Source organism: Centroberyx gerrardi, chromosome 8 (assembly GCF_048128805.1).
Source record: "Centroberyx gerrardi isolate f3 chromosome 8, fCenGer3.hap1.cur.20231027, whole genome shotgun sequence".
Taxonomy (NCBI): Eukaryota; Metazoa; Chordata; class Actinopteri; order Beryciformes; family Berycidae; genus Centroberyx; species Centroberyx gerrardi.
The window spans coordinates 1,355,510-1,368,599 of NC_136004.1; the positions used below are offsets into that span (position 1 = coordinate 1,355,510).

The following is a 13,090-nucleotide window of genomic DNA, read 5'->3' on the forward strand; positions in this document are numbered from 1 at the left end:
AGGCTATATGCCACAGTTCTCGCTACCCACCTGTAAGGTTATATGACAAAACGTATTCATAATGATCAGATGGGCTTTATTAAAACTCGCCTGGCGTTGGTTAATATTCGTTGTCTACTCCATGTCATTCATGCTGCTAAAGAGATCAGCTCCTCTAGTGCTGTTTTGTCCCTAGATGCTGAAAAAGCATTTGATAGATTAGAATGGGACTATCTCTGGACATTCTCTTAAAAATTCAGTAGCTGATCCGTCTCCCTGCCTGTTCATATACCAGTAGTGACACAATTTAAATACCTGGGTACAGATAAAGGAAAGACAAGAACCCCGAAAACTGTAACTTGAGCAATTTATTTTGCTTTGCGCATCGGCCAAACGGCCTTCGTCAGAGCAATCTGGTGTTTTGTGGGGAACCATCCCATAAGTAGACTATGCTCCACCCCATCCGTTCCATACATTGAAGGAGGGTGGAGTTAAGTGAAAATCACAGTGATCCAGTAGAAATAAAAGTTATCCAGGTTGTTTTTATTGTGGAACATCTTTATAATACACAGAGCTCTATGCAGGTGTCTATTTCATTGTTTCATCTCCACTTTAATGCACTTTTTGGTGGATAAAAAGCTGGGATGTTGTCTCCTCTCTGTTAGCTAATGTAGCCTCCACACACACATAAGCAGTGATTTTCTATCGTAAGATGTTTTGACAGGTACAGTCTTGTGCAAACGTGAGGCTGCATTCAAAAGCACAGAATCGCAGGCGGAGATACCGCAGCTTCTAAAATGCTTACCATTTGAAAACCGTGGCATTTTAACGTGTGGCTAATAGTGACATCGGTTAATCGCTGCATCCCTACTCTCGAACCAGTGCCCCTAAATTCAACCTCTCATTTTTAAAAAGGTAAGAGAAAATGCGAGCATTTTGCTTGCACTGTACTGCAGTGGTTCCCAAACTTTTTCTGTCAGGCACTTCTTTTATGATAAAGAAGTGCCCGGTCGCCAGTCGCCTTGATATTGCCTAAGATTGGCAGAAAGAGGACATGTTGTAGATGAAATGTGGTGAATTCCATCCATTCATCTAAAAATTTGTAATTTTGGCAATTTGTTGAGTTCTGTGATCATTTCATAATAGAAATGTGGGATTATCACCTATGACCAAGCACTTGTTCCTTTGTTTTGTTTCCCCACTGTGGCACACCAAAGTGGAAGTTGGCAGAGTGGTTAAGCACAGGACTTTGGACCACAAGGTTGTGACTTCAAGTCCCTGATGAACTGTAACCATTTTGAAGTTTCATGAAAAGTAAATCAACACTAAATCACATAGGGCAGAAAACTCACAGCAGGTGTTTGACATTTTCTGTCAATGGCAAAATACATGATTTGGTGTCACTGATTGGGGTGTGGCCAGATGTTTCAACCCATAGAGATCACTGCAGATCAGAGGCCCATGTGATTTAGTATTGATATATTTGTTAATGGAGAGCACTACAAAGTCCTATAGTTCTAAGTTCTTCCTTTTCTCTGGCGTAAACTACTAAATGGCTAGATTGAGCCCGGGCACCATATTGCTGCTTGCAGCTATAATTTAAATTGCAATTAGATTTTTTGTCAATATCTTTGAGTCCCACTTTCAAGCATGTTGACTGCTGGCCACACCCCAATCGGTGATGCCAAAGCAGGTATTTTGCTAAATCTGCTAATGGAAAACACCTACTGTGACATCACTGATTGGGGTGTGCCCAGCAGTGCAACATGCTTCAAAATCTCAACCCATCAAGAGAGCAGCAGCAATGTTCTTCCCTATGTGATTTAGTGTCGATTTACTCTTTGAGTATTGGATTTGACACTACAGGTCAAAAATGTTTCACTAGCTGGGCCTACCTTCCTGGCCAGCAGGCCTTTCCTCCTCATTCCACAGGCCTCCAGCTGCAGGCGTCCTCGAAGGGCCAGCTCGATCAGCATGCAGCCACGCAGCCCTGACGAAATGCAGTCATTCCAGAAAGAGGTGTAGCCCTACAACATAGAAAAGCCACTTCAGACGACTGTTTTGTTTAAAAGTGTGTAAGTATATTACAACAAGCACATTTGAAAAGAGTATATAGACAAACAAATGCGCTAGCGTTTCATGTTCTGTTAATCCGCTAAACTTGACTTAAACCCAAAGTGCTGTGGTAGCACAGTTTTGTTGTAACTAAGACAATCACTGAAAAAATATTTTATTCATGTGTCGACTTAGCCACTACAGTTACGAAATCACTGAGCTACTTCCTGGTATGTATGAATGTACTGCACACCAACCTAGAGCTGGATTATGCTTGTGTAACTTATACCGTACTGCCTGGTGTATAAGCGCACACTGCATTTTCCTTGTGCAGGGGTCTTAGGGCTCTGTGTGGCCTAAAGAGCACATACCACAATTCCCCTGTGCATTGCAAAAAGCGATATGCACGAACAGACAAAAGAATGAATGAACAAATGAACACACAGAGCCTAGTTCTTACAGAGGTGCTCCCAAGCACCTAAAATAACATGCCTGTGCTTAAGGAAAGGTCTTTGGCATTGGGCACAAAAATCATTAACCCAGGGTCTTACTGTCTCCGTCCAAAAAACACAGTTGTGTTGAGGAAAACTTACAATTCACAGATCATTCTCAAGTGTGTTGTCCAGGACACTAAAGGTAAAAATGCTTCATTTAACTGCCCAGATAACTGCACTTAAGGAACCGATATGACAGGATGCCAGCTATTTGTTTTTCATATCCTCTATCTGATAGACCTGTCTGCCAGCTTGATATTGCTCTAGCTCTATACTCAACTTCACCCTTTATCCAAATCACAAGTCCCATACTGGAGAATTAGCAATCTAAACGAAAAGAATGTAATAGGCGTATAATGTTTATTGTCGTTGCTATCATGTGTATTGTTGCATTTTTATTTATTTTATTTGCATTTTACTGTGTATGTATGCATGTCTGTGTATATGTTTGCGTTTGTGTGTGTTTTTTTTTTAACTTTTGTGATAATGACTGCGTATTGTGCATATTGTATTGTTTTTTAAGGAAACACCAACAAGCATTTTTATATATATATATATATATAGACACACACATACATACATACACACACACACACACACACGTTTGTCTGGTGTGTAGTTGAGATCAAAGTCGTATCTCGTTTCATCATGAGGCATTCAAGCTCTTTCTGACGATTTCTTTTTTTATTTAACCATTATTTAACCAGGAAAGCCTCATTGAGATACAGGACCTCTTTTTCAACAGGGACCTGGCCAAGAAAAAGCAGCATCAATGACAGGTTTAAAGGTTACAGACACACAACATAAATCAGTATAAAGCATAAAAACATACAATAAAATAACTTTAACTCCCTTCTGGGAGATCCAGTGTGTTCTCCCGCAGGGCTCTTTCAAATATAGATTAGGGCTGAAATGATTAGTCGACTACATCGATTACGAAAAGATGTCGATGTGGATTTTTATCACCAACACGTCGCATCTCTTTACATTTTCAGGCTGCATCAGGGCTATATACAGTCAATGATGCAATGCACAAAGGCAGCGCTAGGTGGCAGCAGTGCTTAAAATGTCCATCTGATCGACATGCAGTAGAGAGGCAAAGAAGACGTTTCCCTAATCCCTAATTTTCCTTAGACAGCTGAAAATACCATGGAAACTACAACCAGATCTGCGGGACACTCAAAGAAATGTACCGCGAGACTGCGAGTTTCAAAAGCTCTATCAAAAGTTTTTTCAGCTCTAAAGCATAGACGCTCTGAAGCCAATACTACAGCAGAGTAAAACCTCTGAAGAATAGAATGGCACCACACCAGCATTTAAAACAAAAGTATCCCGGAGCCACTTCTGAAACTGATAGTAGTTGGTGAGTAACGTTGTTTATGCTAACTGGCTGTCAGGGATGAGTAACGTGACTGCAGACCTATATGTGATGCTCGCTCTGGCTAGTTATAGTTAGATAATTACTAACCTTATATGACAAAGACAACTGACAGCTCTCGCGCTCAAATAACACAATGTTAAAGAACAAGCCCAAAGTTAAAGTAGTAAATTCATGTGGTCTCTCACCTCTACTTCCATGGCATTTGCAGGCATTAAATTACTGAATAAAATTCATCAATACATTTCTGTATTATCAACACCTAAGACAATATTATTCTATCATCATACTATAAAGCAAGGAATCTCTGTCTGTGAGTGAGTGAGTGTGTGTGTGTGTGTGTCCGTCGCATATCTCGAGAACCGTTCGTCCGATCGACTTCACACTTGGCGGGTGTATTGCTGGGGACCCAAGGACATGCAGTGTTGGATTTGGTGCAATTTGGACACGCAACACGTTCAATATTACTAAACTTTGAATAAACAAGCAGACAGCGTTCTGTGCAGCAGCGGGGCTCAAGCGGTACGAGCACGCGCGGTTCTCGAGAAAGCTGCACTACGGGCATGCGCAGTTCTCGCGAAAGCTGCACTACGGACACACGCGGTTCTCAAGAAAGCTGCAAGCAGCAATCGGCCCGTTCCGGACAGGCACGTTTTAAACGGGCACTGCACTAGTAACATACAAAGGTGTATAGATGATTTTCTCCTCAGCAGTCTTGACAGAAAGCATCCTACACCTGCTCCTCCAAGACTTGAGAGCTCAATAAAGCTTTGCATTTTGAGCTGTTCGATTCATTTTTATTTTGTCATGATTGATGTAACTAGAAAATAATCTTTAGATTAATCGAAAAAATAGTCGATAGATTAATCGATTACCAAAATAATCATTACCATTACTATCATTAGTTGCAGCCCTAATAAATGATGCAGCAAGGGTACCCCCATGAACGGATACCTTGCATCCACAAGTGCCAGAAGTACAACGTAGTTATATGCCCTATAGGCAGGGCTTGACATAAGCACTGGCCCGGTGGCCCGACAGTATATTTACAACCCCTGGGCCAGCTGATAAAGCCTTTAACTGGCCCAGTGTGCCAGTAGGATCCACAAGCCCACATAGTACACAAATGTAGTAGCCCTTGTGTCCCGTACCGATTACTTTTTACACGGATTTCCCACCCGCGTAAAAAGTAATCCCAATTCAATGTAAGCCCCGCACCACGCTCGGGACCGGCCTACTGTGCTTTGGCTACTGCTGCCATGTTTTTAAAATCCCCTGCTCCTGGTCAAAACGCCAGGCAAAAAAACATCTACTACAAAAACACAAGAAAAAAAACAGGGTGCAGACTATAAAAAAAAAGAGGAAAAGAGCCTTCATACCTCATTGGTTAGAGCAGTGGCCGTGGCTAGGCTATAATGAAGAAAACGGCCAAGTCTACTGCAAACTGTGCAGATCCTTGCCCGCATACGCAAACAAGTGAGTCAAGGTGGAAAAGTGACAGGAAGGTTGAATACAAAGTTTGTATCGAGCTAGCCAAATGGAGGGTGATGCTGCAGCAAAAACGTAACTTTCCTTGCAGAGTTACCACACACCGGTGAGCCCAAGATAACGTTACCCTGTCAGTGGCTAATGTTAGTTTGGTAAACAGTGCCACCAAGCGATTTTTAGGCTAATGTTACATAGCGCCAGACTTCGAGTGAACAGGGAATCAGTTGGCTTAATCCTAATCATCTACTAGGTTAAATACATCTCCCCAAAATAGTTATACAGTAGTTACAAATATATAGATATGCAAGTGAATAAATATGTAGATAAATATTTATTTTAAGCAGTCATTGTAAGCATGTATGTATTTTCAGGGATTCAGCTCTCTTCAAAGGGCAGCCTGTAGACAGGTGCACAGGTTTTGACCCCCACGCCCAAAGTGTCAGCCATATTATATGTGAGCAGAGGGAGGCAAGCCAGTCGGCCCTGCCAGTGCCAGCTGGTATTCATGTGAATGGGGAGATGGATGTAGGGTTCGAGGAGCAAATGACAAATATGTTCCACGTCAGTTACTACATCACCAAAAAGGAAAGGCCGTTGACAGACTTCGCAGATCTGTTGGCACTGAATGAGAGGACAGGAGCAAACATGCCTAAATGCTATTCATCTGACAAGGAATGTGCCAGGTGAGATCAATCAAACATAGTTTGATATAATTTACTTAATATTTCAAGTAAAAGTTGGTAGAAATATAATAATTTTGTTTATTGCAGATTCACAGTAGAGATCTACAGTGTTGAGAGGGAGGCACTCCTTGCAGACCTGAGGACAGCCAGATTTATCAGTCTCCTTATAGATGGGGCAACTGATTCTGGGAATCTGGAAAACGAGATAGTGTATGTCAAGTTTTGTGACACAGAGAAAGGGGTTGTCCAGAGCTTCCTTGGCATTGAAGATGTTCAGCATGCCAATGCAGATGGAGTTATAGCTGCAGTTGATTCAGGTACAAGTTCATTGAATTGTTGATTTTTAACTGATAATATTTTTGTAAGAAGTAGTTTTTTGGGCATGGCAAAAACTGCAATTACTTTCAATGTTTTTTTCTTACAGTATTCAAGGAAGCAGGGCTAGAGAAGTGGAAAGAACATCTTGTCTTCCTGTGTGCTGATGGTGCTGCAGTTAATATGGGAAGGCGGAATGGAGTGGCGGCCAAGCTGAAGGCAGAGGTGAAGCATCTGCTTGCCATTCATTGTGTTGTAAACTGACTTGAGCTTGGACTGGTAGATTCCATCAAAGAGGATACACAGCTCAATAAACTCCAAGAGCTCCTGCAGTTTCTGTACCAGCAGTACCATTATTCACCAAAGGCCCTGAGGGAGCTACGGATGCTTGCTGAAGCACTGGAGGAGAGGGTCCTCAAGCCCACAAATCTGAGGGGGGCGAGGTGGTTGCCCTATATTCATAAGGCAACTAAGGTAGATGTTTGCTCATTTAAATTTCCCGTTTTCAATACCAGTTATTACTCAACACTTTGTGTGTCTGTGTTTGTGGCTCAATTTGAGGACCAGATAAGCCCTGAACGGACACCACAGCTATACGCAGCTGTCATTGGGAGAGCAAGAAGCATTCTCAAATACCTCAAAGACCACAGAAATATCCAGTATATTCACTTTATGTGTGACATGCTGGATGTTCTGAAGACATTGAGTCTCCAGTTTCAAATGGACAACTTGACTCCCGGTAGGCAGAACAGACATTCTTACTTTGCTTAAAATTGTAAGTTCACAGTAGATAATACATTAACTTACCTTCCTAAATGTTTTCACACTTACCAGGTGAGGCACTCCAATATTTAGAGGCGTGCATTTCTGGGCTTGTGGAGCTGTCTTTTGAACCTGGACAGCAGCAACAGCAGATGCTCACTGAAGGAGCAAATGGGGTGTTCAGAGGTGAATGATGGTTATATTGTTGTTGGCAACTTGGTGTCCAATTTCTGATAAACAGATAAATTGTAATAGGCTTGACTAAAATAACAATGTGATTAAATTACAGAGATGTTGACAGAACACATTCAGTCCCGGTTGTCCGACTTGACTGAGGGGAGCCTGATCACCAACTTCAGTGCACTGGACTACAGCATGTGGCCTTCAGTGACTGAAGACTCCAAAGAAGCTTTCATCCTCCATGGCAAGCAAAAGATGGAGTCCTTATGGCACCACTATGAGGAAATTCTGGATCGTGAGGGGGCCTCGACTGGGCAAGTGCTGGCAGAATACCGGCTTTACAAGACCTGGGCCAGGAAGCGTAAAGTGCCACTCAGAGAGACAGTGAAGGAAATCCTCCAGAAAGGTAAGCATAGCATGGAAGTTTGAAGACTATATGCAAGTAAGAGTGGCTACAGTACACAATCATTAATTTCATGTCTATTTACTCTCTAGCTGACCTGAGGGAGAAGTTTGGCGGTCTGGGCATCCTGGCACAGATCTACTTGACCATGGCTGTTAGCACAGCAGTGTGTGAGAGAGGTTTCTCATGCATGAAGCGTGTTAAGAATGACTGGAGGTCCTCCCTCGCCACAAAAGAACTGAGCCGCCTCATGTACCTATTGAGGGACCACACATGGATGCATTCAATGGCAAAAGAGCTGTGCAGAGGTGGTGGAGGTCTGGTCCAAGACGACCTGGATATTCTGCCTGGAGACGCATCAACCAGCCTACTGAGGAGGAAATGGAGCAGGAGCTCATTGAACTCCATTAGACTATGGAATACAGTGACATAGAACTAAATAGGCTAAAGTTTGTGTTTTTCGAGGGAAAAAACCTCCAGAGCACTACCTGTTACTAATGGATGTAGCCTACGCCACACTGTTTGTGAGATTACTGTAATTAATAAACCTTTTTTTATTCCCATATTATTATTTTGGTCCTTTTTTTTATTTTTTTATTGTTTATAATAGTTCTAACCATCATTGAACACATATACACATGATAAGAACCCTTACATAAGGAGAAAATACATTTGATGTTAAAATAATGCCGAAACAACAAATTCTTTCAGGGCCAGTGGCTTTAATGGCAGGGCCAGTGAATTTGGAAAGTTACTGGCCCTGAGAGCCAGTGGAAAATTTTGCTCATTGTCAACCCCTGCTATAGGGAACCTGAGTTTGGTGATGCATGGATCACCACGTTTCCCATCCAATGCTCCCACACAGTTTGGGAAGTTCCACCTCTCATTGAAGCCCTGGGAAGTCCTCTTTCCAATCTGCAGCCTTTGGCACAGGCAGAAATTCATCCGCCAAGCTATCCCAAATGACCTGGGAGACATCTGGTACGATGGCTGCCACTGTGGAGACACCCACCCGGTAACTGGAAGTTATGGTGGCATTGCCAGTTGCCAGGTATCTGAAATTAATGATATAATACTTTAAGTCAAAATACAATTGCAAAACTATCCAATAATGTACTCTCATTTTGTCAAATAAAGAGATAACTAGAAATAACCACCTCGCGGTTGTATGCCTCCGCCAATAAACTTTGTTTTATCATTGCAAGGAGTCTTTATTTATCGAACATATATAATTAATGTGATTATTAGGTCAACTTAAAGGATTTTGGTGTCTGCAAAAGTAAGTGACAGCACTTCCACCGTTTTTGTAGAATGACCCAAGATTGTTTTCTCAGCTACAGTGGTAAGCAAAACATTATGATATCACAGTGAAGTTGACCTTTGAACTTTTGGATATAAAATGTCATCACTTCATCATTTTATCCTATTAGACATTTGTGTGAAATTTTGTCATAATTAGCGTATGAATTCTTGAGTTATGGCCAAAAACGTCTTTTGTGAGGTCACAGTGACCTTGACCTTTGACCACCAAATTCTAATCAGTTCATCCTTGAGTCCAAGTGGACGTTTGTGCCAGATGTAATGAAATTCCCTCCAGGCGTTCCTGAGATATCGCGTTCATGAGAATGGGACGGACGTGAGGTCACAGTGACCTTGACCTTTGACCACCAAAATCTAATCAGTTCATCCTTGAGTCCAAGTGGACGTTTGTGCCAAATTTGAAGAAATTCCCTCAAGGCGTTCCTGAGATATCTCATTCATGAGAATGGGAAGTACGGACGTATGGAAGGACAGACGGACGGACGGACGGACAACCCGAAAACTTCACCATGATTCATTCATGATCAGTTTGCTTGAGATTGACAACAAGTAGGCTGGTCCATAGAGTTGCAGAACACACTCTACATATTGATACATACATACAGACCTATGGATCTACATATTGATTCATACATACTATGGACAAACAGACAATACGATCTATTGAGCTGTGTTTTGCAGCTAAAAATGTCAAATAAGGTCAATAGGGACACAAATTCAAATGGTTGAGAAGGGTTGGAGACATCAAGAGTCAAAACGTATTAATAAATAGGCTGCATACTATGGACAGACAGAAAATCTGATCAAGCCGCGTTCCGCAGCTACAAAGTTTGGGATCCCCTGGACTAGGCTAGCCTAAAAATAATTAGCCTACAGACTCAAATGCTTAAAGGATAAGGCTGTGTTTTTTTAATGCATTGCTTACCGTCAACAAATCCTATGAAAATAACAAAATCAGCAATGATTTTGTTTTACCAACAAGTCTCGTCCATGTAGCCAGGGCCCAATGAAGCCATGTCCCAGCAGTCATATAGAACTCCATTGTATTAAAAAAACGATTAAAAACACGTCAAAGAGCCATGCCGTTGCTCTGGGCAGCATATTTCATCATCGCGATGCACCGGGCCAGCCGACTTTTTCCTCAAACAACTTAATAAGCTGGCTGTAAACACGTTTACGATCTGAGGAAAGTAGTTTCGTAGCACCGAAAACAGTCCCCGGCGTAATGAAGAATTTGTTCCCATTTGAATTTGATTTGGTAAAAGCCTGACTTTTCGTGGTAACAGTTAGCGATTTTTAAAATTGAAACTATGTCTTTGTGAGCTGTATTTCAAGGTTTTTAGCATACAATTGGAGCCAATGACTTCCAGGTTGATGGCTAAAAACGGTATGTGGGAAGTCAGAAAGTAACGGGAGTAGAGCAAACACATTGTTGATTTTGTTATTTTCATAGGATTTGTTGACGGTAAGCAATGCATTAAAAAACACCAGCCTTATCCTTTAATTATCACATAATCACCCACCTCAGACAAATTTCCAGACATTCTGTTGCAGTGATCAGCTGTCGGAAATTTGTCCTCATTCTAAGGACCCTCCCAAACAGACTGCCGAATTGCTTCCAACCTCAAGTAGGCCTACAATTGGTCACTGTGGAAGCGTAGCTCTTTGACAAGCCTCAACTCCCCAAGCTGCTGTCTTGCCCTGAGGATTTCATGCCCAGACCCTCTTCTTCCCTGCTGCTCCTCCTCTTCTTCCTAGCAGGGTTAGTGCTTGGCCTTTCTTTTGAAGAAGGGACACATACACTGAACAAAAATATAAACGCAACACTTTTGTTTTTGCTCCCATTTTTCATGAGTTGAAATAAAAGATCTAAGACTTTTTCCATGCACACAAAAGGCTAATTTCTCTCAAATTTTGTTCACAAATTTGTTTAAATTCGTGTTAGTGAGCACTTCTCCTTTGCCAAGATAATCCATCCACCTGACAGGTGTGGCATATCAAGATGCTGATTAAACAGCATGATTATTGCACAGGTGTGCCTTGGGCTGGTCACAATAAAAGGCCACTCTAAAATGTGCAGTTTTATCTTGAAAAAAGACATTTATTAGGCACTGAACTATGGATCTCACATGATTAAGGCTACAGATATGCATTTTTTGAAAACCAGTCAGTATCTGGTGTGACCACCATTTGCCTCATACAGTGCGACACATCTCCTTCGCATAGAGTTGATCAGGTTGTTGATTGTGACCTGTGGAATGTTGGTCCACTCCTCTTCAATGGCTGTGCGAAGTTGCTGGATATTGGCAGGAATTGGAACACGCTGTCATACACGCCGATCCAGAGCATCCCAAACATGCTCAATGGGTGACATGTCTGGTGAGTATGCAGGCCGTGCAAGAACTGGGATGTTTTCAGCTTCCAGTAATTGCATACAGATCCTTGCAACACGGGCCGTGCATTATCATGCTGCAACATGAGGTGATGGCGGTGGATGAATGGAACGACAATGGGCCTCAGGATCTCATCACGGTATCTCTGTGCATTCAAATTGCCATCAATAAAATGCACCTGTGTTGGTTGTCTGTAGTTTATGCCTGCCCATACCATAACCCCACCGCCACCATGGGGCACTCTGTTCACAACATTGACATCAGCAAACCGCTCACCCACACGACGCCATACACGCTGTCTGCCATCTGCCCGGTACAGTGAAAACCGGGATTCATCTGTGAAGAGAACACTTCTCCAAAGTGCCAGACGCCATCGAAGGTGAGCATTTGCCCACTCAAGTCGGTTACGACGATGAACTGCAGTCAGGTCAAGACCCTGGTGAGGACGACGAGCACGCAGATGAGCTTCCCTGAGACGGTTTCTAACAGTTTGTGCAGAAATTCTTTGGTTTTGCAAACCAACTGTTGCATCAGCTGTCCGGGTGGCTGGTCTCAGACGATCTCGCAGGTGAAGAAGCCGGATGTGGAGGTCCTGCGGTTGTGAGGCCGGTTGGATGTACTGCCAAATTCTCGGAAACGACATTGGAGACGGCTTATGGTAGTGAAATGAACCTTCAATTCACGGGCAGCAGATCTGGTGGACATTCCTGCAGTCAGCATGCCAATTGTACGCTCCCTCAAAACTTGCGACATCTGTGGCATTGTGTTGTGTGATAAAACTGCACATTTTAGAGTGGCCTTTTATTGTGACCAGCCCAAGGCACACCTGTGCAATAATCATGCCGTTTAATCAGCATCTTGATATGCCACACCTGTCAGGTGGATGGATTATCTTGGCAAAGAAGAAGTGCTCACTTACACGGATTTAAATAAAATTGTGAACAAAATTTGAGAGAAATAAGCCTTTTGTGTGCATAGAAAAAGTCTTAGATCTTTTATTTCAACTCATGAAAAATGGGAGCAAAAACAAAAGTGTTGCGTTTATATTTTTGTTCAGTATACATTACAAAAAGCTTTTTCCAGCGGGTGACCTTTTATACTTGAAAACTGAAAACCCTGCCTATGTTGTGCGCCGTACCAAACAGCAAGAGCAGAACAAACTGCATCCTATGTGAAGGGGCCTTAAAGGAATAGTTTACCCACAAATGAAAATTCAGTCATTATCTACATTACCAAACCCAGGGTGCTACGGTAAGCTTTTTGCCAGGAAGCACTGGTGCTCCTAAGTTGGAAAAAAACAGGAGCACACAGCAAAGTCTAGGAGCACAAACTGGTTATGAATGTCTATGTCCCTGTCTGTCTGCTGTTCAAACTCTAGCAGCCAGGATACTTTTCATGGAGTCTGCTATCTGCCCAATAATTGCACAGAGCAAATACTCTTTAGGCTGTGCCACAGGTGGCAATGGTTTGAGCTTTTGTTGGTACAATTGTAGTGTAAGGAAAAAAATCACGGTTTCACGATTATTATGCCAGGAAAATCAAATGAGAATTTTACAATTACAGGTTTTATTGTATTTCACAACATATCACAACATTTCTTCTGGTTCTACAAAAAAAAAAAACGTACTCTATATTAAAAC

General features: G+C 42.2%; 1 protein-coding gene across 1 annotated transcript in view; it reads right to left on the bottom strand.

Moving 5' to 3' along the window:
* Window positions 1–13,090, bottom strand: part of golph3a (golgi phosphoprotein 3a) — a 94,604-nt gene that overhangs the window by 54,174 nt on the left and 27,340 nt on the right. The window contains exon 2 of the mRNA XM_078285436.1: window positions 1,875–2,006. Within this exon, the coding sequence (XP_078141562.1) occupies window positions 1,875–2,006 (132 nt within the window). The remainder of the gene's footprint in view (window positions 1–1,874; window positions 2,007–13,090) is intronic.